This window comes from Erythrolamprus reginae, chromosome 11, assembly GCF_031021105.1.
Source record: "Erythrolamprus reginae isolate rEryReg1 chromosome 11, rEryReg1.hap1, whole genome shotgun sequence".
Lineage (NCBI taxonomy): Eukaryota > Metazoa > Chordata > Lepidosauria > Squamata > Dipsadidae > Erythrolamprus > Erythrolamprus reginae.
In genome coordinates, this window is record NC_091960.1 from 4,063,544 (window position 1) to 4,090,267 (window position 26,724).

The following is a 26,724-nucleotide window of genomic DNA, read 5'->3' on the forward strand; positions in this document are numbered from 1 at the left end:
GATTTAGAACCCACTACTGATGCTACGAGACCTCCTTCCCAAAAGTTTGAGAATGTAAGCGCAGGGCAAAGTACACCGCTTAAAAAACATAAAGGGGACACTTACACAACACAATAGAACTCCAAGTAAATCAAACTTCTGTGAAATCAAACTGTCCACTTAGGAAGCAACACTGTTTGACAACCAATTTCACCCGCTGTTGTGCACATTCAACTTTGTACACAACAAAGTATTCAACGAGAATATTTCATTCATTCAGATCTAGGATGGGTTCTTTGAGTGTTCCCTTCATTTTATTTTTTTTAGAAACATAGAAACATAGAAGACTGACGGCAGAAAAAGACCTTCTGGTCCATCTAGTCTGCCCTTATACTATTTCCTGTATTTTATCTTACAATGGATATATGTTTATCCCAGGCATCTTTCAATTCAGTTACTGTGGATTTATCTACCACGTCTGCTGGAAGTTTGTTCCAAGGATCTACTACTCTTTCAGTGAAATAATATTTTCTCACGTTGCTTTTGATCTTTCCCCCAACTAACTTCAGATTGTGCCCCCTTGTTGTGTTCACTTTCCTATTAAAAACACTTGAGCAGTATATTTTCCTTCCAGATTTCAGGGAACCCTCGACTGACGAAATTTGGATGTTAAAAACAAGCAATGTACTAATGTTTAATTCTGGCTCACGTCGGTAAACAAAGGGAACAAAGTCCCAACTAAGGAGCCAAAGACACAAGGGTGTTTTTTGGCCAAGAATGTTGCTGGCTCTGCTCCTTGGTTTAGAACAGGGATGTCCAACTTCGGCCATTTTAAGACTTGTGGACTTCAACTCCCAGAATTCCCCAGCCAGCTGGAGGATTCTGGGAGTTGAAGTCCACAAATCTAAAAAATGGCCAAGATTGAGAAAAACTGATTTACATGACCGATAAGAGTGGACGTCGGTGGATGGTAACAAGCAAGATACCAATTTTCACTTCTTGATCACTTCAGTCTCTTATGTTGCTATCAGCCTCTTATTTCTGCTCGATGGTTTAAAGCCAATATTCACATTTAAGTGGTTTGACATTTCTTTCCTTCATTAAGCATTTCATTTATTTGTTTTATTTATTTTTATTTATTTATTTTGTCCAATACATAATACACATTGAAGAGAAAGATATGTAATAATATAAGTAAAGAAAAGAATAGAAGAAAATATATAAAGGTGAACATATTTGAAAGGAAGAAAAGATAAATGAGATAAGGAGAGACAATTGGACAGGGGATGGAAGGCACACTGGTGCACTTATGCACGGCCCTTACTGACCTCTAAGGAACCTGGAGAGGTCAATCGTGGATAGTCTAAGGGGAAAATGTTTGGGGTTAGGGGTTGACACTACTGAGTTCAGGTAATGAGTTCCACGCTTCAACAACTTGGTTGCTGAAGTCATATTTTTTACAGTCAAGTTTGGAGCGGTTAATATTAAGTTTGAATCTGTTGTGTGCTCTTGTGTTGTTGCGATTGAAGCTGAAATAGTCATTAACAGTTAGCAATTTAATCTAATGTGGAATTTTTGTAATGCTAGCCTTTTTTGGGCGGTGGATAAGCAAAGTCAACAAGAAAACCAAATTAGATTTGTAGTAAAGTTGCATGGGACCTAGTCCGATACCCACCCACCCCACACCAAAACTGCACAAGCAGGAGATTGACTTTACAACTGTTTTACAACTGCAGTGATCCACTGAACAACTGCAGCAAGAAATGTCATAAAACAGCAAAATCTCAACAGCTGTCTCATTTATCAACAGGGTTTGATTAGTGTCATAAGTTGAGGACTACCTGTAAATACTTATTTGGAAAGTCACTTCATCTGTTTTTTTAAATTGGGTTTTGTAGGGCAAGAAGGAAAAGTGAAACATACTGTATTTGTGAATGCTCTCAAAATCAAATCTGGGCCTTGATCTTGCAATAATAATAATAATAATGATAATAATAATAATAATAATAATAATAATAATAATAATAATATTGAGCTGGACAACCTGGACAGGAAAACCAGAAAATTAATGACGATCCATCATGCACGACACCCCTGCAGTGATGTTGACAGGCTGTATTTACCAAGGAAAATAGGCGGCAGAGGACTTTTGCAAGTGAAGCAGACAGTAGAAGAAGAGAAGCATGCATTAGCAGACTATGTGAAGGGGAGCAAAGAGTCAGCGTTGATGGAGGTCAACAATAGGAAGCTTCTCAAGGTGAAGCAAACTAAGGACCAGTACAGAAAAAATGTAATTCAATGTCGTATGGACAGTTGGCGGAACAAAGCATTGCATGGACAGTTCTTGGAGAAGATTGAGGGCAAAGTAGATAAAGAAAAGACCTGGTCATGGCTTACAAGTGGAATACTCAAAAAGGAGATAGAAGGACTAATACTGGCGGCACAAGAACAGGCCATTAGAACAAATGCTGTCAAAGCCAGAATTGAAAAATCAACAGACGATCCAAAGTGCAGACTCTGTAAAGGAACAGATGAAACAATCGATCACATACTCAGCTGCTGCAAAAAGATCGCACAGACTGACTACAAGCATAGACATGATGCTGTGGCACAGATGATCCACTGGAACTTGTGCCGGAACTACCATTTGCCAGTGGCAAAGAACTGGTGGGATCATAAGCCCGAAAAAGTGGTCGAAAATGAGCAAGCAAAACTACTGCGGGACTTCCGACTTCCGACTGACTGAATTCTGAAACATAACACACCAGACATTGTGATCGTGGAGAAAAAGAAAGTATGGATCATCGACATCGCAATCCCAGGAGACAGCAGAATTGAGGAGAAGCAGCTACAGAAATTAGTGAAATACGAAGATCTAAAAATCGAGCTGCAACGACTCTGGCATAAGCCCGTGAAAGTGGTCCCAGTGGTACTTGGCATGCTGGGCGCAGTGCCAAAGGATCTCAGCGGACATTTGAAAACCATCGGAATTGACAAAATCTCCACCTGTCAATTGCAAAAGGCCGCTTTACTGGGATCGGCAAACATAATTTGCCGCTACATCACGCAGTCCTAGGTGCTTGGGAAGCGCCCGACTGGGGATGAAATACGAAATCCAGCATAGTGATCTCGTTTGCTGTGTTGTACTGACATAATAATAATAATAATAATAATAATAATAATAATAATAATAATAATAATAGTAATAGTAATAGTAATAGTAATAATAATAGATGACCAATGCAGGAAAAAAAGAAAGAAAACTTCAAAATCTGGAGGGAGTAATAGTTAAAATTCTACTTGTACCATCCTAATATTCGTGGATGACATTTCAGAAACAAAAATTACAAACACTTGTTTCTCCTACTTAGTTTTTTCTCTTTATTTATGTCTAACGAGTTGGAAGTAACAACAGCAGTAGACAAAGAAATGGGGACAGGAGAGATTGAAGCTTCTGGTCAACTTCACTCAATATGTTGTGTTTTCTTTCACTGCTACAGTTGGGATTAGATGACCATCTTCTCTGTCACTGGTGGAATCGAGGGACATTCAGTCGGATCCGTCTTGGGAGGTTATGGGTTCAAATTTTTTCTTCAACTTATTGATCGTCTCGGAAAGCCAATTCCTGCCAAGAACAAGAGAAATGGTCAGTGATTTCGCCATCCCCTTAAACTCCCAAACTCTTGCAATCTTGGACTTCAGGCTATAACGTAACAGTGTGAAAACAGATTGAACGGTGGATAAATTGGGAACTACTATGGTAAAGATTATTTTTTAAAAAAAACCAAAAACTTGTATTGATATTACATTTTTATTATAGAAATATAGAAACATAGAAGACTGATGGCAGAAAAAGACCTCATGGTCCATCTAGTCTGCCCTTATACTATTTTCTGTATTTTATCTTAGGATGGATCTATGTTTTATCCCAGGCATGTTTAAATTCAGTTACTGTGGATTTATCTACCACGTCTGCTGGAAGTTTGTTCCAAGGATCTACTACTCTTTCAGTCAAATAATATTTTCTCATGTTGCTTTTGATCTTTCCCCCAACTAACTTCAGATTGTGTCCCCTTGTTCTTGTGTTCACTTTCCTCTATTAAAAACACTTCCCTCCTGGACCTTATTTAACCCTTTAACATATTTAAATGTTTCGATCATGTCCCCCCTTTTCCTTCTGTCCTCCGGACTCTACAGACTGAGTTCATGAAGTCTTTCCTGATACGTTTTATGCTTAAGACCTTCCACCATTCTTGTAGCCCGTCTTTGGACCCCTTCAATTTTGTCAATATCTTTTTGTAGGTGAGGTCTCCAGAACTGAACACAGTATTATTCCAAATGTGGTCTCATCAGCGCTCTATATAGCGGGATCATAATCTCCCTCTTCCTGCTTGTTATACCTCTAGCTATGCAGCCAAGCATCCTACTTGCTTTCCTTACCGCCTGACTGCACTGTTCACCCATTTTGAGACTATAAAATAAATGATGTGGTTGCAAGCGGATTACTCTATGCTATGAATACGTAATAATATAAATTTATGTTGATTGATGTCTACTGAACTGGTATAGCTTGCTCTTCACTTTCCAGTAATGTTATGGTTATGATTCTTGATATTCGAGGTACAACACTTAATGATTGTCATAGGAATCAAATAAGCAATGAGAAAACAATGAATATTAATAAAAATCTTAAGGATACAAGCAACAGGTTCCAGTCCTAAGTGGGAGGAAATGGGTGATAGGAACGATGGGAAAAAAACTAGTAGTAACAGTAGTGCAGACTTAGTAAATAGTTTGACAGTGTTGAGGGAATTATTTGTTTAGCAGAGTGATGGCGTTCGGGGAAAATCTGTTCTTGTGTCTGGTTGTCTTGGTGTGCAATGCTCTGTAGCAACATTTTGAGGATAGGAGTTGAAATAGTTTGTGTCCAGGATGCGAGGGGTCAGTAAATATTTTCACCGCCCTCTTTTTGACTGGTGCAGTCTACAGGTCCTCAATGGAAGGCAGATTGACAGCAATTGCTTTTTCTGCAGTTCTGATTCTCCTCTGAAGTCCGTGTCGGTCTTGTTGGGTTGCAGAACCGAACCAGACAGTTATAGACGTGCAGACGACAGACTCAGTGATTCCTCTGTAGAATGCCTATCGTAGGTTCACTATCACAGCCCCATACCATTTCACTCAGCACTGATGATGTTCGCTAGTTTGGGTGATTGAAACCTTAGCAAGAAAACATAGGAGACCTCTCGAGCTGCTCTATATCTCCATCTAGTGGTGGCTGCTGCATCTGTCAGGCTCCTATGCTTCCTTTTGAGTAAATTAGAACTTAGCTTTTTTTTTTTGCTAATCTAGGCTGTCACTTTCTGGTTGACGGAAGAAATAGGCTCAGTTCTGGAAAGATCAAACCTTTTGCAGCTGAAACTGCAAATCCCAGTTTCTGACATTTTTTGTCTCGATCGAGAATTCATGGACCTCAATCCACAAGGAGAACTGGAGACAATTTCCCCTCCCAAAAATATTTTGCACCCTTTTAAAGAGGAGTAGATGCTTGGAACAAACTTCTAGCAGACGGGTTTTTTGTCTCATCCAAATACAACGGTAGAGCCAACGGATACTCCAGATGGTAGATTAAGTAATACATTAATGCTCTATTACCGTAATATTTTTGTGGATATTGTTTAATCTCTTGAAAGAAAAAAAATATTTTAATCTGTATCTTTTTTATGCAGGCCAAACATTTTCTTTTAACAAATTAGATTCGAATTAATTAAATTTAATTAATTAATACATTTTAATTTTGATCACATTTTACTGAGAGTAGTAGATGCCTGGAACAAATCCAGAGTCACTGAATTTAAACGTGCCTGGGATAAACATCTATCCATCCTAAAATAAAAGGCAGGAAATAGTATAAGGGCAGACTAGATGGACCAGGAGGTCTTTTTCTGCCGTCAGTCTTCTATGTTTCTATGTTTTAGCTGTGCTTATGCCTCTCGGGTGGCTTAAAGGTCATGTGACTGGGTGGGAGTGGCTTACCAACCAAGATAAGTGTTCAGATAGGTGCTCGGGCTCTTTTTCAGTAGATTAAGTCACATTATTTGAAGAGCCTTCAAAAGGACAAATGATATACAGCCTTATTGGTTGAGGAGCCCAGTAACATTTGAAGGTTTTGTACTGAACCCACAAGGTTCAGTAGGATAACAGATTGGGCAAGTAGCTCAATTTTCTTTCATTGCTATAAAAGTCCAGCTCAAGATAATGATTACAGCGTTTATGGGTAAAAACATACCATTTAATTATTTCCTATTTTGAAAGTCATTAGGGATCATACTAAGGTACTAGAGAAGGAAGGACAATAAAAAACTATTAAATATTCAATAAATATTTAAAATATCAATAGCCTTTCGTAAGCTCCTTAAAACCCACCTCTGTCGTCAGGCATGGGGGAATTGATACTTTCCCTCCCCCTAGGCTTATAAAATTTATGCATGGTATGTTAGTATGTATGATTGGTTTCTAAATTGGGGTTTTAAATTAACTTAAATATTAGATTTGTTTACATTGTATTATTATTGCTGTGAGCCGCCCCGAGTCTGCGGAGAGGGGCGGCATACAAATCTGATAACTAACTAACTAACTAACTAACTAACTAACTAACTAACTAAATAAATAAATAAATAAATAAATAAATAAATAAATAGTGCATAAACTTACTACCCCCAAAGCCCATTAGTGCTTTGCAGGTAGAGAAACACCCCCACCCCCCATATCAAATGCTTGATTTTTTTAAAATAATGTCCACTCAGGCAAATACACCGACATAGAAGTCACAGGTTTTTGCAAACTGGAGGGGGGTTGATGGAGGGGTCAGATGATGTCACCTCCATCACGACCTTCTTATGATAACGGATGGAATTCACTTACTGTTCCTTCTTTACATCATTTCTCAATTGGTCCACGTGGCCTAATTCGTGCTGTTTGCCCAATGATGTCGTAACCCCTGGGATGTCGTTGTGGCTCCTTTGACAACATGGGTGGGAAGGGAGCATTTAATTATTAATTTGACTTCTATTATGGGGTGGGAGTGAGGTATTTAGTTCGAAGAGATCAAGGATTAATCAGTAGAGGATAAGAACTGGACGGCGGCTGATGTTCCTGCTTCCAAGGTTTCAAAATTGGCAAAAGTGAAGAAGAACAACTTTCAAAACTCAATTATGAAAGACCAGGACCTGAAAACAGTGAAAACATACTCTGGGGAGCTGTCTCCTTATGAAGGAGAAGTTTGATGCTCTCGTATTAAGATGGGCTTCCTTTGGCTGATGTTCTCCAGAGGTTGGGTTCTTCTGGAGAATCCAACTTCTTCTTCTTCTTCTTCTTCTTCTTCTTCTTCTTCTTCTTCTTCTTCTTCTTCTTCTTCTTCTTCTTCTTCTTCTTCTTCCTCTTCCTCTTGTTGTTGTTGTTGTTGTTGTTGTTGTTGTTCTTCTTCTTCTTCTTCTTCTTCTTCTTCCTCTTCCTCTTCTTCTTCTTCTTCCACTTCTCCTTCTCTTCCTCCTTCTCCTCTTCCTTCCTCCTCCTCCTCCTTCTTTTCCCACTTCTCCTTCTCCTTCTGTCTTCTCCTTCTACTTCTTCTCCTCCTTCTGTGTTCTCCTTCTGTCTTCTTCCTCTTCTTCTCCTCCTCCTTCTCTTCCTTTTCCCTTCTCCTTCCTTTTTCCTTCCTCCTCCTCCATTCTCATATTTCCTTCTTTCTTCTTCTGTTTTAATCATTAGCCAATCTTTATTTTATTTATTTATTTTATAAATTATTTTTCATTTAGTTATTAAATTTCTATACCGCCCACTCCCGAAGGATTCTGGCAGGCTTACAACAATAACATAGTATATATAAAAAAACAATTTGAAAAAAAATTTAAAATCACATTAATGCAGTCATACCACATCATATCTTATTAATAATAATAATAATAATAATAATAATAATAATAATAATAATTTATTAGATTTGTATGCCGCCCCTCTCCGAAGACTCGGAGCGGGTCACAACAACGATAAAAACAATATTATACTGGCACAAATCTAATATTAAAAATAACTAAAAACCCTATCATAATTAAAAACCAAACAGCACATACATACCAAACATAAATTATAAGGAGCCTGGGGGAAAGATTTCTCAAATCCCCCATGCCTGGCGGTATAGGTGGGTCTTAAGTAGTTTACGGAAGACAAGGAGGGTGGGAGCAGTTCTAATCTCCGGGGGGAGTTGATTCCAGAGGGCCGGGGCCGCCACAGAGAAGGCTCTTCCCCTGGGGTCCCTCCTAATGGTTATAGTTGGTAGAACGTGGAGAATGGAAGAATCAGAGCTAAAAACCATTCACCTGGTTTTGTTGCTGAATTCGCTGTTGTGGAATTCATGATAGGCAGCTTTGGCCTTCTCACCAATGTTATCAACAAAGGTCTGGACCTCTTTCTGAAATTTCTCAAACTTCTCGGCCACGGTGGGCTCTTTCCTGCCGCCGTCGTTGGAGTCTAATAAATTGAGACAGCAACCATGTTACTTGCTTATAGACAACCCTAAACCCACACTTCAGGTTTGATTCATATAACAAGAATTATAATATAAACAAATAAACCCTGTTGTTAGGGCTTAAGGTAATAACCGGGTTCACAGAACATGTTGGGACCAGACCTGAGGCCTCACAAAATACTGAACTACCCAATTAGTCCGGAATGTTGTATCAATCCAGCTACAGTTGGATTATGTGTTGAGAAATTGACACAGGGATCAATAAACTCAGAACACCAACGGAGACATTCTTGCATCATGTATATTATTCATTTGTACAATATTTGCCTATTTGAATACTTACATAAGTCTCTCTCTCTCTCTCTCTCTCTATCTATCTATCTATCTATCTATCTATCATCTATCAATCAATCATCTATCTATCTATCTATCATCTATCTATCTATCTCTTTATCTATCTATCTATCTATCTATCCATCCTATATCTATCAATCCATCATTTATCTATCTTCTATCTATCTATCTATCTATCTATCTATCTATCTATCTATCATCTATCTATCTATCTATCTCTTTATCTATCTATCTATCTATCTATCTATCTATCTATCATCTATCAATCAATCATCTATCTATCTATCTATCTATCATCTATCTATCTATCTATCTATCTATCTATCTATCTATCTATCTATCTATCTATCTATCTATCTATCCACCCACCCTATATCTATCAATCCATCATTTATCTATCTATCTATCTATCTATCTATCTATCTATCTATCTTATATCTATCTATCTATCTATCTATCATCTATCTATCTATCTATCTATCTATCTATCTATCAATCTATCTATCTATCTATCTATCATCTATCAATCTATCTATCTATCTATCTATCTATCTATCTATCTATCTATCTATCTATCTATCTATCCATCTACCTACCCATCCATCCATCCATCCACCCCTGCATCCATCCATCCATCTATCTATTTGTCTGCCTGTCTGCCTGCCTGTCTATCATCTATCTCCCAGAGTTCCTTATTGGCAAACCATCATGCTGAAGGGGAAGGGCCTGTTTTCTTCCCCGAGTGACCGCAGTCCTCCCCTTCCCCAGATCTTACCTGTCACCACGGCAGACAAAGTTACCAGGAGGACCGCAACAGCCAACACCAGCTTCATGACTGCACCTCCTGCTGGAGCAACAAAATAAAATAAAACCATTAATAAATAGTAAATGAAAATACAATAAAATAATAAAGAAAAATAAAAGAAGAAAAAAGAAGTGACTGGAATAGAAAAGAATAATAGAGTATAAAATAGAATTAGAATTGGAATTAGAATAATAGAATAGAATATGGAATATGGAATAGAATAGAATATGGAATATGGAATATGGAATAATATCTTATACAAATCAGGTATTATTTCTATTTTTACATACAAATCAAATTGTAAAATCTTCCCGCATTCCTCATTCAACATACAGAACCACCATATAAGGATTAAAAAACTCAGCTGCTGTGATTTGTAATTTGACATTTTTGACGTCCCTAGACTTTCTTTCTTTCTGAGCTTTCAGCTGCCTTTGTTCCAGTGTCTTTTAAGAAATCTTGCTTTATGCTTCATGCTCCTAAACAAGTGGGGAAAATACTCCATCCTTATGATGCAGTATCACAGTGTTGGAAGGTCAGACAAATGGCTGCCCAATTTCTTCTTAAAAACCTCCAGTGTTGGAGCACCCCCAACTTCTGGTGGCAGGTCGTTCCACTGGTTAATTGTTCTCACTATTAGGAAATTTCTCCTTACTTCTAGGTTGTTTCTCTCCTTAGTTAGTTTCCATCTGTTGCTTCTTATCCTGCCTTCAAGGTGCTTTAGAAAATAGATTGACCACCTCTTCAGAAATGTTGGTAAATGATATGGTAAATGATTTAGCTTTACTAGATAAATGGTCAAAGCAATGGAAACTGCAGTTTAATGTTTCCAAATGTAAAATAATGCACTTGGGGAAAAGGAATCTTCAATCTGAGTATTGTATTGGCAGTTCTGTGTTAGCAAAAACTTCAGAAGAGAAGGATTTAGGGGTAGTGATTTCTGACAGTCTCAAAATGGGTGAACAGTGCAGTCAGGCGGTAGGAAAAGCAAGTAGGATGCTTGGCTGCATAGCTAGAGGTATAACAAGCAGGAAGACGGAGATTATGATCCCGCTATATAGAGTGCTGATGAGACCACATTTGGAATAATACTGTGTTCAGTTCTGGAGACCTCACCTACAAAAAGATATTGACAAAATTGAATGGGTCCAAAGACGGGCTACAAGAATGGTGGAAGGTCTTAAGCATAAAACGTATCAGGAAAGACTTCATGAACTCAATCTGTCTAGTCTGGAGGACAGAACGGAAAGGGGGGACATGATCGAAACATTTAAATATGTTAAAGGGTTAAATAAGGTTCAGGAGGGAAGTGTTTTTAATAGGAAAGTGAACACAAGAACAAGGGGACACAATCTGAAGTTAGTTGGGGGAAAGATCAAAAGCAACATGAGGAAATATTATTTCACTGAAAGAGTAGTAGATCCTTGGAACAAACTTCCAGCAGACGTGGTTGGTAAATCCACAGTAACTGAATTTAAACATGCCTGGGATAAACATAGATCCATCCTAAGATAAAATACAGAAAATAGTATAAGGGCAGACTAGATGGACCAGGAGGTCTTTTTCTGCTGTCAATCTTCTATGTTTCTATGTTGAATTTTGATTATCTTACTCTTGCTATTAACTGTTTTAGTATAATATTTTTGGTTTTATATTTTAGGGTTATTTGTGCACCACCCACAGTCACTGTATGAAGGGTATATGGGCACTTCCTAAATATGATAAATACATAGAATAAATAAAATAAAATGTGTTCTTGAATGATTTTCGAAATGGCTTTGGATACTCCAGATGGTAGATTAAGTAATACATTAATTAAAGGATTGAACCAATTCTCTATTACCGTAATATTTTTGTGGATATTGTTTAATCTCTTGAAAGAAAAATCATTTTAATCTGTATCTTTTTATACAGGCCAAATATTTTCTTTTAACAAATTAGATTCAAATTAATTAAATTAAATTAATTAATACATTTTAATTTTGATCTCATTTTACTGAAAGAATAGTAGATGCTTGGGACAAACTTCCAGCAGACATGGTTGGTAACTCCACAGTCACTGAATTTAAACATGCCTGAAGTAAACATACATCCATCCTAAGATAAAATACAGGAAATAGTATAAGGGCAGACTAGATGGACCAGGAGGTCTTTTTCTGCTGTCAATCTTCTATGTTTCTATGTTAACAAAATACATTTTGTTATTAGTTATTAGAGTTATTAAAGTCCAAGGAGAGGGGCGGCATACAAATCTAATAAATTATTATTTTTATTATTATTATTATTGTTATTATTTTGCTGGGGAAGTAAAAAAATATACACAGAAGAGATCAACGTTAAATTTCACTTAAAATTAACATTTCGTTTCACGTCATTCAAATTCATTACATTTGAAGTGGGGCTGTTGTTCCACTTTATTAATTTTAATTTTAAAAAATCAACAACCCAAGAAGTCATAGGTATCAAACCCAAGCAAAGAACTTCCCCGAGAGATGAAACGCAGCAAAAATGGGAAAATATCTTTTTACAGTTTAAAAAGCCACCGACGCTGCAATTGTTAAAACCTGAAAGTCTTCATCCTTAATCCCCATCACCCCCAGTAAGACATCCCCCATTCTGATTTTTTTGGCATTAATTAGGCCAAACGTCTAATTATTTGACAATGATAAAGAAATCAAGGTGTTTGGGGGGGGGGGGTTTTAGAGCTGAAATGACTCAATGACTTCCCTCTCCATGCTAATCAAAGTTGGTCTTAAATATTCCCAACCCTCCTCGTTGCCGTTTACTACTTACTTGTAGCCTTGAGTGGAGACAATATTCCGGGGTGGAATTTGCTGGTCTATCCAGTTGTGGCTCCCTATAAACCTGCCCCCAGCCTCCGTCATCGCCCTCACCTACCCCCCCACTCCAGGCAAGGATAAAACCTGACCTGATAATTTTTAATCTCCTCCCTGCAATTAGATTGCCTCATTTCTGCAGGAAATGAAACATCAGACAGATGAATTCTGGTTTAGTTTTTTTTTTCTTTCCTTATTTGTGCCATTCAGGGTTTTTTTTCTGCACGGAAAAATATCCAAAGTAGGAAAAGCAAAAAAAGAAAGGAATTAAAAACAGGAAAGGAGAAATAATATTTCCCCAATTGTTTGCATCTTGAGCCCCTCTGGGAAAATGGGAAATATTCCTGCTTTCTCTGTCGGTGAGATTCGACCGTCTTTGAAAAATATTTAAGCGATGGGGTAGAAAAGTGTCCACATTTCTTTTCTTTAGAAATGAAAAACAGAACATGAGTCCTGGTTCCGAGGGACCGACCCAGCGGAAAGCAGGACCTAAACGTCCAAACAGAATGAATTATTTAAGAAAGATAAATTATAAACAGTATAATAAACAGAATACCTTACGAAAATAGACTAACTATCCTGGATCTTGAAAGCTTAGAACTGCGGTGCCTTAAACACGATTTAAGTATTGCCCACAAGATCATATGCTGCAACGTCCTTCCGGTCAACGACTACTTCAGCTTCAACAGCAACAACACAAGAGCACGCAACAGATTCAAACTTAATATTAACCGCTCCAAACTTGACTGTAAAAAATATGACTTTAACAATCGAGTTGTCGAAGCGTGGAACTCATTGCCGGACTCAGTGGTGTCAGCCCCCAGCCCCCAACATTTCTCCCTAAGACTCTCCACAATTGACCTCTCCAGGTTCCCAAGAGGCCAGTAAGGGGCGTACATAAGTGCACTGATGTGCCTATCGTCCCCTGTCCAATTGTCTCTCCTTATCTCATATATCATATATTTTCTCTCCTTTCCTTCTACTTCTCTTCTTTCTTACTTTCAATCTTTATATATATATTACTTAATGTCTATTCTCTTTCATATATATTGTATATTGGACAAAGAATAAATAAAAATAAATAAATAAAAATAAAACATCTTGACGTCCCAAAGAGCTGGACTGTGGACCAGTCGGTTGTGGGTTTTTAGATGTTTTTATTTATTTTTTATTTATTCTTTGTCCAATATACAATACATATGGAAGAGAATAGACATTAAGTAATATATATGACGATAGAAAGTAAAAGGAAGAGAAGTAGATGGGAGGGAGAGAGTATATATGATATAAGAGATAAGGAGAGAATATATATGATATATATATATATATATATATATATATATATATATATATATATATATATACACATACATACATACATACATACATACATACATACATACATACATACAGTATATGATATATATATATACAGTATATGATATATATATATATATATGTGTGTGTGTGTGTGTGCGTGTGTGCGTGTGTGTTTTCGTAGATTTTCACGGGTATATGTATGTAGATTGTTCTGAGTTCGGGTTTTGCCCCGTGTAATATTTTGAGTGTCTATGCATAGACACTCAAAATATTACACGGGGCAAAACCCAAACTCAGAACAATCGATAGATAGATAGATAGATAGATAGATAGATAGATAGATAGATAGATAGATAGATAGATAGATAAAGAGAGAATATATATGACATATGAGATAAGGAAAGACAATTGGACAGGGGACGATAGGCACATCAGTGCACTTATGTACGCCCCTTACTGGCCTCTTAGGAACCTGGAGAGGTCAATCGTGGAGAGTCTAAGGGAGAAGTGTTGGGGGTTGGGAGTTGACACTATTGAGTCCGGTAATGAGTTCCACGCTTCGACAACTCGATTGTTAAAGTCAGATTTTTTACAGTCAAGTTTGGAGCGGTTAATATCAAGTTTGAATCTGTTGCGTGCTCTTGTGTTGTTGCGGTTGAAGCTGAAGTCGTCGTCGACCGGAAGGACGTTGCAGCATATGATCTTGTGGGCAATACTTAAATCGTGCAAGCAAGCAAGCAAGTTTTAAAAACTTTTGGCATATTAAAGATGTTTTTGCATTCTCTGGTTGCCCCAAATGCAAGTATACATACACACATGCAAAGGGGCTGTTTGGCTCTAAATTTTCCTTTTTTGTTTAATGCCCTTTAGTTCTCTCTCTCTCGAGTGTTTTCAGAGGATGTTGCAAAGGGAGGCATTGCTCGGGTTCATTAGCAGGGATTCCCAGAACCCGCTTAACCGTGCCAAGAACAGGGAGAAAGAGAAGTGGGAAGCTTTTGTTAGCCCCGAGTAAAAGCCGAGGGCTTCTGCATGCCGAGGGTCTTGGAAGGGGTCCAAGAGGCGTTTTGACCGCCAAAAGCCCTGCTTTCAAAACTTTGGTGTTGCCATCTTTTCTGTTTTTTCCTGAAAGGAGGCCTTAGCGAGCATTGAGAAGCTTCTCTGTTGGATAGAGTAGGGCATTTTTTCCCCATTGGATACACTCCATAAAGCCGTGTTTTTCAAATCTTGGCCTCTTTTTAAGGGTGGACGGACCTCAACTCCCACAATTGGGTGGCTGGGGAATTCTGGGAGTCGGCGTCTAACTATCTTAAAAGTGGCCAAGGTTGGGAGATATGGAAGGGAGGAAGGGAGGGAGGAAGGGAAGGAAGGAAAAGAAAACATAAGAGAAAAGGAGGGAAGGAAGAAAAGGAAGGAAGAAAAGAAAAGAGAAAAGGAAGGAAGAAAAGAAAGAGGAAGGGAAGGAAGGAAGGAAAAGAAGGAAGGAGAAGGGAGGAGAGAAGGGAGAAGAGAAGAGGACAGAAGGAAAGAAAAGAAGGAAAGAAGGAAGGAAGGAAGGAAGGAGAAGATGAGAAGGGAAGGGAAGAGAAGAGGAAGGAAAAGGAGGAAGGAAAGAAAAGTGAAGGAAGGAAAGAAGGAAAGAAAAGAAGGAAAGAAGGAAGGAAGGAGGAGAAGAGAAGAGGAAGGAAAAGGAGGAAGAAAAGAAAAGTGAAGGAAGGAAGGAAGGAAAAGAAGGAAGGAGAAGGGAGGGAAGAGGGGAGAAGAGAAGAGAAAAGAAGAGAAGAGGAAGGAAGGAAAGAAAAGGGAAGGAAGGAAAGAAAAGAAAAGAAGGAAAGAAGGAAGGAAGGAGAAGAAGAGAAGGGAAGGGAAGAGAAGAGGAAGGAAAAGGAGGAAGAAAAGAAAAGGGAAGGAAGGAAGGAAGGAGAAGAAGAGAAGAGGAAAGGAAGGAAAGAAAAGAAAAGGGAAAGAAGGAAAAGAAAAGACAAAAAAAAGGAAGGAGAAGGGAGGGGAGGGGAAAAAGGGGAAAAGGGGAGCGGGAGAGGGGGAAAAAGAAGGAAAAGGAGAAGGAGAAAGCAGTAGAGGGTCAACCCACCACCCACAGGGTTTTCTGAGGAAAGAAATGCTGGTTGCAGAAAGAAAGAAAAACTTCCACTTAAGGAGGAGAAACCATAGGATGAAACGTGTTGGGCATCCAGACAGGTTGGAGGAGTCTTGCCAAAGAGAGACGGGACAATCTTTCCCGGTGTTTCAGCCCTTGTACAGACACGTTTCGGTTCCTGGTGTCATGAGAACTAAACCTGTTTAGGAAGTTTCCAAGAGGGGAAGGAGGGAGAGAGGGAAGGGGAGGAAGGAAGGAAGGATTGATGGAAGGAGAGGGAGGGAGGGAGGGAAGGAAGGAAGAAGGTGAGAGGGAAGGAAGGATGGGTGAAGGAGTGAAGGAAGGAAGGAGAAGGAAGGATGGATGGAAGGAAGGAAAGGGAGGGAGGGGGAAGGAGAGGGAGAAAGAAGGAAGGAAGGAGAAGGAGGAAGGAAGGAAAGAAGGAAGAAGGTGAAAAGGGAGGGAAGAAATGAAGGAAGGCAGGAAGGAGAGGGAGGAAGAAAGGGTGGGAGTGGGAAGGAGAGAGAGGGGAAAGGAAGGAAGGAAGGAGAAGGAGGGAGGGAAGGAAGGAAGGAAGAAGGTGAGAGGGAAGGAAGGATGGGTGATGGAGTGAAGGAAGGAAGGAAGGAGAAGGAAGGAAGGATGGATGGAAGGAAGGAAAGGGAGGGAGGGGGAAGGAGAGGGAGAAAGAAGGAAGGAAGGAGAAGGAGGAAGGAAGGAAAGAAGGAAGAAGGTGAAAAGGGAAGGAAGAAAGGAAGGAAGGAGAGGGAGGAAGAAAGGGTGGGAGTGGGAAGGAGAGAGAGGGGAAAGGAAGGAAGGAAGGAGAAGGAGGGAGGGAAGGAAGGAAGGAAGAAGGTGAGAGGGAAGGAAGGATGGGTGATGGAGTGAAGGAAGGAAGGAAGGAGAAGGAAGGAAGGATGGATGGAAGGAAGGAAAGGGAGGGAGGGGGAAGAAGGGAGAGGGAGAAAGAAGGAAGGAAGGAGAAGGAGGAGGGAAGGAAAGAAGGAAGAAGGTGAAAAGGGAAGGAAGAAAGGAAGGAAGGAGAGGGAGGAAGGAAGGGTGGGAGTGGGAAGGAGAGAGAGGGGAAAGGAAGGAAGGAAGGAGAGGGAGGGAGAGGGGAAGGAGGGAGAGAGGGAAGGAAGAAGGAAGGAGGGAGGGAGGGAGGAAGAAGAGGGAGGGAAGGAGGAAATAAGGAAGGAAGGAAGTGAGGAGGGAGGGAGGGAAAACTGGAATGGATCACATAACTAGGAGCCAGTTTTAATCATGTGACCCTGGGGATGCTAGAATGGTCCTAAGTGTGAAAAATGCCTCCTGTCATCCCGAATGGTCGCTAACCGAACTGTCATAAGTCGAGGACCATCTGTACTTTGCCCTGGCATTGTGGGCTTCCAGGGGTTCAGAATTCGAATCTTCTCCACTTTGCTGCGGAGGGAGGAATGAGTTGGGGGGCTCCGGAGGGGGTGGGCCCTACGTGGGAATCGCCGGTGGCCCCATTTCCACCAGCGTTGTGCAACTGAATGGCCCTTGAGTTTCCTCCACGGAACACACCGTCCGGCCCCACAATGGGCCTTTTCTCCTCGGGTGGCGCCCTGCCCCCCCTCCCTTCCCCTCCCGAATTGGGGGCAGGAGGCATTGAGGGAGTTGATTTGCATTCCTGGGGGAGAAGGTTTGGGGCTGAGCTCTTCCCCTTTCCTGGGGTGGAGGTTGAACGCTGGTAACCTTCTCCTTGGAAAGATCCTGCAGGATTTCTCCTCTTCCCATCAACAGTCTGGGTTGAGAAATCTTGGCTTCTCCCTTCCCTCCCAAGACTCATTGTGGATCCTTTCCTTTCCTTTCCTTCTTTTCTTTTCCTTTCCTGCTTTCCTTTCCTCCTTTCCTTTCCTTTCTTTTCCTTTCCTCCTTTCCTTTTTCCTTTCTTTTCCTTTCCTCCTTTCCTTTCCTTCTTCTCTATCTCCTTTCCTTTCCTCCTTTCCTTTCCTTTTTCCTTTCTTTTCCTTTCCTTCTTTCCTTTCCTTTCCTTCTTCTCTATCTCCTTTCCTTTCCTTCTTCTCTATCTCCTTTCCTTTCCTTTCCCTCCCTCCTTCTTTCCTTTCCTTTCCTTCTTCTCTATCTCCTTTCCTTTCCCTTCCTCCTTCTTTCCTTTCCTTTCCTTCTTCTCTATCTCCTTTCCTTTCCCTTCCTCCTTCTTTCCTTTCCTTTCCTTCTTCTCTATCTCCTTTCCTTTCCCTTCCTCCTTCTTTCCTTTCCTTTCCTTCTTCTCTATCTCCTTTCCTTTCCTCCTTTCCTTTCCTCCTTTCCTTTCCTTTTTCCTTTCTTTTCCTTTCCTTCTTTCCTTTCCTTTCCTTCTTCTCTATCTCCTTTCCTTTCCTTTCCCTCCCTCCTTCTTTCCTTTCCTTTCCTTCTTCTCTATCTCCTTTCCTTTCCCTTCCTCCTTCTTTCCTTTCCTTTCCTTCTTCTCTATCTCCTTTCCTTTCCCTTCCTCCTTCTTTCCTTTCCTTTCCTTCTTCTCTATCTCCTTTCCTTTCCCTTCCTCCTTCTTTCCTTTCCTTTCCTTCTTCTCTATCTCCTTTCCTTCTTCTCTATCTCCTTTCCTTTCCCTCCCTCCTTCTTTCCTTTCCTTTCCTTCTTCTCTATCTCCTTTCCTTTCCTTTCCCTCCCTCCTTCTTTCCTTTCCTCCTTTCCTTTCTCTTCCTTTCCTTTTTCCTTCTTTTTCCTTTTTCTTCTTTCTTTCTTCTTTTCTCCCTCCCTCCCTCTCTTCCTTCTCCCTCCCCCCCTCTTTCTCCCTTCTTCCTCTTCTCTCCTCCCTCCCTGTATGGAAATTTACTTGTGCTTGACAGAAAACAAGGAAAGAAATTTTCCACAGTAAAAGGAATGTGGGAGAAACTGGGTTTAAGATTTTGGGCTTAAGTACAAGCCACAAAGCATTAAAGCCCTTTGGTAAACTAGAAATTTAGCCAGGAAGAGAACCTGAGAAGGAGGGGGAGGGAGAGAAAGAAAGAGAAGGAAATAGAGATAGAAAGAGATAGATAGATAGATAGATAGATAGAGAGAGAGAGAGAGAGAGAGAGAGAGAAAGAAAGAGAGAATGAGAGAGAGAGAGAAAGAAAGAGAGAGAAAGAAAAAGAGAGAGAGAGAAAGAAAAAGAGAGAGAGAGAAAGAAAAAGAGAAAGAGAGAGAGAGAAAGAAAGAAAGAGAGAAAGAAAAAAGAGAGAGAGAGAGACAAAGAAAGAAATAGAGAAAGAGAAAGAGAGAGAGAAAAAGAGAAAGAAAGAGAGAGAAAGAAATAGAGAGAAAGAGAGAGACAAAGAAAGAAATAGAGAAAGAGAAAGAGAGAGAGAGAAATAGAGAAAGAGAAAGAGAGAGAGAGAGAGAAAGAAAGAAAGAAAGAGAGAGAAATAAATAGAGAGAAAGAAAGAGAGAAAGAGAAAGAGAGAAAGAGAAAGAGAGAGAGAGAAAAAAAAAGAGAGAGAGAGAGAGAGAGAACTGTTTCCATCACACAGTCTCTTCCATCTGATTTATTTGGGTTCTACAAATAAATATTGCTTAATTGGGGAAGTCCGAGGATCAGAAGCATTTGCATTATTTGGTCATAATCTCTGCTTGCAATCACCCACACCCTGTCTTGACTATTGCCCTGTGCTCCACCCGGGGCTGCCCTTGAAAGATCTCCAGAGACTTCAATGAGTGCCGAATGGGATGGAGCATCTGGTTTTGTGCAAGCCAAGATTTGCACAAGTGTCACAGCTGTATGGGTCCAACTCGTTTCTGGGTCCATTTTCAAGGTCCTGGTTATCACCTTTGAAGGCCTGCCTGGCCAGGACCAGGTTGTCTGAAGGAGCATCTTCATCACTCAGTCATAACCCTCAGAGTGTGGAGGTAGGGCCTACCTAAGGGCCTTCTCGGTGGTAGTTCCCTTACTGTGAAAGTTTATCTCTGTGGAAATCAGATTGACACTTTCAAAAGTCCCTGAAGATGAGGTTCTGTCAATGGGCTTGAGGAGGACCCCAGAGGGAGATGCTCATATAGTTGCCAAAGAGAGTGGAGGGTTTTATCTTTAGTTTCTTTTGTTGGGGGTTTATTTTTGTAAGCTGCCTGTGAGTGAGTTGAGAAGCCATATACTGTATATTTTCTTAATAGATAAATCGGTGTTTGTGTGTGTGTGTGTGTGTGTGTGTGTGTGTGTGTGTGTGTGTGTGCAGACTTGGTAACTGCCAAGTTTGAAGACTCTTGAGATAGACAGGAGTTAGATGATAGATTGATTAGATAGACAGATGATAGATAGATATCTGATAGATAGATAGATAGATAGATAGATATCTGATAGATAGATAGATAGATAGATAGATAGATAGATACATAGATAGATAGATAGATGGATAGATATCAGATAGATAGATAGATAGATATCAGATAGATAGATAGATAGATAGATAGATAGACAGACACACAGACAGACACACAGACAGACAGACAGACGATGATAGATAGATATCTGATAGATAGATAGATAGATAGATAGATAGATAGATATCAGATAGATAGATAGATAGACACACAGACAGACAGACAGACAGACGATGATAGATAGATAGATAGATAAATAGATAGATTAGATAGATTAGATAGACAGACTGACAGATGATAGATAGATAGATAGATAGATAGATAGATAGATAGATAGGTAGATAGATAGGTAGATAGATTAGGTAGACAGATGATAGATAGATATCTGATAGATAGATAGATAGATAGATAGATAGATAGATAGATAGATAGACAGACAGACAGACAGACAGACAAATAGATGATAGATAGATAGATAGATAGAGAGATAGATAGATAGATAGATAAACAGATAGATAATAGACAGGGAAAGAAAGAAAGAAAGAAAGAAAGAAAGATGTACGTAAATCAGCTGAGTAAACCACATGTCATCAAACAGCTTATTAGATTTCTTTCTAATCGTCTCCCAATTGTTTTTTCCCTTTGTCTACGCCACCCGTCCATCTCACCCAGCCCAGTCTGGCTCCACTTTTCTATCTGTTTATGTTGTGAAACTATTTGTCCGGTTCCTCTCCCCCTCCCCCTCCCTGTGCGGTAAAAGCTGAATCACCGACCATAAAAGGAAAAAAGAAGAAGAGAATCTGGCAAAACAAAATTCCTTAGGAAAAAAAGCCGAATCGGTCACTTTCCACCAAAGAATTAGGCGACCCCCTGTGAAATGGTTGTTCGACCCCCAGGTTGAGAACCACTGTAAGAGTTGTAAACAGAGTTGTATCTGTACAATGGAGTTCCTACATTGTTTTCTTCAAAATATGCTTCTCTCGGATCCCCCAGTTTTTAACTGGCCAAGCGCACCATAAAAACTCAAGGTCAATCTATGTCAGTGCTAAAGGATGCTAAGAGCTTTGGATTTCTGTATTAGTTACAAAACAACGTCGGCTAAATTAGCATTTCAAATGTGGCTGTCCTCCTTTCTCGTGAAATTACAGTATATTTCACTGGCGTGTGAAATATTTATTCTGCTTCTTGTTTGATCTTGTTTCCATCCTGTGGGCCAACTCCCCAAAGGTTTTATAGCCCACTCCACAAAGAACATCACGTGCGCTGGAGTCAACTCCAAAAGAAAGTTGTTTTGTAAATAGAGTAGGTGTTGTTTCAGCTGTTTCTGCAATGGTTTGTTTTTTTTTAAAAAAAGCAATTTTTGCTTTTATGGGATTCGTTCCTGCATTCCTTCGGGATCCATTCCACCATCTCAGCTCACTTGGCTGAACCGTTGTTCACCCAATAAACCATGATTAGATTATAGTTTTCAACTGGCTGAGGAATTCTGAGAATGGAAACCCACTCATTCAAGATTGACTCAGCCTTCCACCCTTCCGAGGTGGGTAAAATGAGGACCCAGATTGTTGGGGGCAAGAGGCTGACTCTGCAAACGGCTTAGAGAGGGCAGTGAAGCACTGTGAAAAAACTTAGAAACATAGAAGATTGACGGCAGAAAAAGACCTCCTGGTCCATCTAGTCTGCCCTTATAGTATTTCCTGTATTTTATCTTAGCATGGATCTATGTTTATCCCAGGCATATTGAAATTCAGTTCCTGTGGATTTACCAACCGCGTCTGCTGGAAGTTTGTTCCAAGCATATACCATTCTTTCAGTAAAATAATATTTTACTACTACTACTAATATTTAGTATATAAGTCTAAGTGCGATTGGCCTTCCTTCCTTCCTTCCTTCCTTCCTTCCTTCCTTCCTTCCTTCCTTCCTTCCTTCCTTCCTTCCTTCCTTCCTTCCAAGAGTGTAACACTGCAGGGAGCTTCGCCCACTGCCAACTTTGCCCACTGCCAGGAGTTTGATCCTGACGCGCTCAAGGTTGGGTCAGCCATGCAGCCTTCTGAGGTGGATCAAATGAGGACCCAGATTGTTGGGGCCATGCAAGAAGAGGCTGATTCTGTTAACCACTTAGAGTGGGATATGAAGCAGTATATAAATCTAACTGCTATTGCTATGTGACAAATTCTGGCAAGGATATATTTTTAAAAATCTTCTTGCCATCCCTGTTTCTCTCTCTCTCTCTTTTCAAGAAAGCCCTTCCCTTTTCTGTTCACATGTAGCATAATGGGCTGGCTTAATCAATGGTTTGTGGTTTTAAGCCTTAAGCCACAAACCACAGTTTACAAGTCACAGAGGCTGGGTTTTCAGGACAGCCTGATTCCAAAGCAAGATTTAGCCCAGCCACTTCTCCGATTTGAATCTGAATTTGTTGAGCTATTCAAGGCTTTAATTAAAGTGATAAGCAAACATACCAGATGCTGTTCCCATTGCATCTATTGTTTGCGGGAAGGTTGAACAAATCAAGATGTAAGGCCACACCTGTTAGGTGTGTCGTGTGTGCAAGGCTGCTAAACAGAAACAGGTCTTCCATTGCACAATTGCAACTATAGAATTATAAAAATACAGAGTTGGAAGGGACCTTGGAGGTCTTCTAGTCCAACCCCCTGCTCAGGCAGGAAACCTACTTCAGACAGATGGTTATCCAGCATCTTCTTTAAAACTTCCAGTGTTGGAGCATTCACAACTTCTGGTGGCAAGCTGTTCCACTGATCAACTGTTCTCGGAAAATTCCTCCTGGGTTATAGGTTGCTTCTCTGTTTGGTTAGTTTCCATCCGTTGCTTCTTGTCCTACCTTCAGGGGCTTTGGAGAATAATAATAATAATAACAACAATAACAACAACAAAAACAACAACAACAACATAGAAACATAGAAGATTGACGGCAGAAAAAAGACCTCCTGGTCCATCTAGTCTGCCCTTATACTATTTCCTGTATTTTATCTCAGAATGGATCTATGTTTGTCCCAGGCATGTTTCAATTCAGTTACTGTGGATTTACCAACCACGTCTGCTGGAAGTTTGTTCCAAGCATCTACTACTCTTTCAGTCAAATAATATTTTCTCATGTTACTTCTAAACAACAACAACAACAGAGTTGAAAGGGACCTTGGAGGTCTTCTAGTCCAACCCCCTGCTTAGGCAGGAAACCCTACACTACTTCAGACAGATGGTTATCCAACATCTGCTTAAAAACCTCCAGTGTTGGGGCATTCACAACTTCTGGAGGCAAGCAGTTCCACTGATCAACCGTTCTGACTGTCAGGAAATGTCTCCTTAGTTCTAAGTTGCTTCTCTTCTTGTTTAATTTCCATCCATTGCTTCTTGTTCTACCCTCAGGTGCTTTGGAGAATAAGTTGACTCCTTCTTCCTTGTGGCAGCCCCTGAGATATTGTAACACTGCTATCACGTCTCCCCTGGTCCTTCTTTTCATTAAACTAGCCATTCCCAATTCCTGCAACTGTTCTTCATATGTTTTAGCCTCCAGTCCCCTAATCATCTTTGTCGCTCTTCTCTGCACCTTTTCTAGAGTCTCAACATCCTCTTTGCATCGTGGTGACCAAAACTGAATGCAGTATTCCAAGGGTGGCCTTACCAAGGCCTTATAAAGTGGTATTAACCCTTCACGTGATCTTGACATCCTCTTCTTTGAAAGCCCCTGAGATATTGGAAGACTGCTATCATGTCTCCCCTGGTCATTTTCATTAAACAAGAGATACCCGATTCCAGCAACCATATTTTAGCCTCCAGTGCCCTAATTACATTTGTTGCCCTTTTCTGCACTCTTTCTAGAGTCTCAACATCTTTTTTACATCCTGGTGACCAAAACTGGATACCATATTCAAGGTGTGGTCTTACCAAGGCATTATCATTTGAGCCTTTTTTTGGCACGCCCATCCACCATTAAATCACTCTTCTCTTTCTCCAGTGGACTATGTCAATTGAAACATTCTAAATGAAGCATTTTTCATTTAACCTGTTTTTAATCATCTTGCTTCCCAGTTCCTCCCTTAAAACACACCGATTTTGCAATTTTAGATCAGTTCAAAACAGGTTTGAAATCACGTTCCCTAGCAATGTTGGGAAATTTGATCAAAAAACCTTGGGAAAGTTGGGCTGAGCTTTCGAAAGGGTGGTTTTGTCAAAGGCGCTAAAAAATAAAATAAAACCACATTTTGGATGGCTAAAGACATGCTTGCATTCAGCCCATATTCTGTTATCTGGCACTCATCATTCCAAATTAAAGGCACTCCGCTAAAAGAAACCAGTAAAATTAACTGCTTTTTGCAGGTGGTTTTTTTTAACACTCTCATCTAGATAATAATTTTAAAATAATAATAATTTATTGGATTTGTATGCCACCCCTCTCCGTAGACTTGGGGCGGCTAACAACAATAATAAACACAACATGTACAATCCAATAATAAAAAACAACTAAAACCCTTATTATAAAACCAAACATACACACAAACATACCATGCATAACTTGTAATGGCCTAGGGGGAAGGAATATCTCAACTCCCCCATGCCTGGCGGTATAAATGAGTCTTGAGTAGTTTACGAAAGACAGGGAGGGTGGGGGCAGTTCTAATCTCCGGGGGGGAGTTGGTTCCAGAGGGCCGGGGCCGCCACAGAGAAGGCTCTTCCCCTGGGGCCTGCCAAACGAAATTGTTCAGTCGACGGGACCCGGAGAAGGCCAACTCTGTGGGACCTTATCGGTCGCTGGGATTCGTGCGGTAGCAGGCGGTTCCGGAGGTAATCTGGTCCATTGCCATGTAGGGCTTTAAAGGTCATGACCAACACTTTGAATTGTGACCAGAAACTGATCGGCAGCCAATGCAAGCCACGGAGTGTTGAAGAAACGTGGGCGAATCTTGGAAGCCCCACGATGGCTCTCACGGCTGCGTTCTGCACGATCTGAAGTTTCCGAACACTTTTCAAAGGTAGCCCCATGTAGAGAGCGTTGCAGTAGTCGAGCCTTGAGGTGATGAGGGCATGAGTGACTGTGAGCAGTGACTCCCGGTCCAAATAGGGCCGCAACTGGTGCACCATGCGAACCAGGGCAAACGGCCCCCTCGCCACAGCCGAAAGATGATGTTCCAATGTCAGCTGTGGATCGAGGAGGACGCCCAAGTTGCGCACCCTCTCTGAGGGGGTCAGTAGTTCCACCCCCAGGGTAATGGACGGACAGATGGAATTGTCCTTGGGAGGCAAGACCCACAGCCACTCCGTCTTATCAGGGTTGAGTTTGAGTTTGTCATCCAGGCCTCAACAGCCTCCAGGCACCGGCACATCACTTCCACTGCTTCGTTGATAAGTGTAATATACACAAGTGTAGGATGAAACATATTGCTAAGATCGTTTTTGAAATAAAAGCCTTTTTTTTTAAAAAGTAACACAATTTATGTTTCTAAGTGAGAAATAAATTTTACCCCATTATCAGTTAACCAGTTATCAAGCGTCAAAATGTTGATCAGGCATCAGCTAAAAGAGGCTGCAATGCTCATAAGTGTGAAAAATAGTCATAAGTCAATGACATTGCAACTTTGAACGGTCACTAAATGGACTGTTGTAAGTCGACAGTAATTGGACTAGTATCATTCTTTAGCAAGACAATGTAGATCACGGGTCCTAAAACTTGGCAACTTTAAGACTCGTGGACTTCAACTCCCAGAATTCATAGCTGCCTGGAGATTTTGGGGAGTTGAAGTCCACAAGTCTTAAAGTTGCCGATTTTGGGGGACCCCTAATGTAGATAAAAAGTTTTTTTTAAACCTCCAAAAGTTTTTTAACTTCTAAAAAAAACCTCTCCGGGGTGGGGGGTGTTGGTATACGTTGGCAGGGCAAAACATTACAATAATAGATTATTTTGATTAGGTGATTTATGGATTTGCTGATCAAAGAGGGCCGAATGTGGGAAGAAGGGAAAGATATTTTAAAATTTTAAACAGGGAAGGGTAAGAATTTATTTACTTACAACTGCTCTATGGGGAAGGTGCTTCTTAATATGCCTTTTTTGGGTTTCTTTGTGACTTTTCTCTCTCAGATGTTTTCTTTTTCTATCTCTCTTCACTTTTTTCTTTCCTTCCATTATTTCTTCCATTCTATCAGTTTTCTGGCCATGGTTTTTTTGCTACAAGTTGTAAAGATGGAAAGGCGGCTTAAAAAAAATAATCCCGCCACTAAATGTTTATTTTTTAAATTTTCTATTCTATTCTATTCTAGTCTAGTCTAGTCTAGTCTAGTCTAGTCTAGTCTGCGGGGTGGCAAACAAATCTAATAAATTGAATAAATTGAATAAATTGAATCGAATTGAATTCTATTCTAGTCTATTCTATTCTAATTTCCCCTCTGCAAAAATGTTTGAGGTCCATACCCATTCCAAGCAGGGAAAAAAACAACGCCAAGTGACCAGGAAAAG

At 40.2% G+C, this 26,724-nt stretch overlaps 1 protein-coding gene across 2 annotated transcripts; it reads right to left on the reverse strand.

Annotated features, from left to right (window-relative positions):
• Positions 1-3,333: 3,333 nt before the first annotated feature.
• APOC1 (apolipoprotein C1) lies at positions 3,334-12,543 on the reverse strand. 2 transcript variants are annotated; one of them, XM_070764038.1, is made up of 4 exons: positions 12,453-12,543; positions 9,630-9,701; positions 8,352-8,502; positions 3,334-3,604 (listed from the first exon to the last, which is right to left on the reverse strand). In XM_070764038.1, exons 2-4 carry the CDS (start codon positions 9,685-9,687, stop codon positions 3,529-3,531), a joined length of 285 nt encoding a protein of 94 aa, XP_070620139.1. In that variant the 5' UTR covers positions 9,688-9,701; positions 12,453-12,543; the 3' UTR covers positions 3,334-3,528. The 2 variants fall into 2 exon arrangements, with proteins under 2 accessions (XP_070620139.1, XP_070620140.1); XM_070764039.1 differs by having other exon boundaries at positions 9,630-9,698; positions 12,453-12,531.
• Between the last annotated feature and the right edge of the window lie 14,181 nt (positions 12,544-26,724).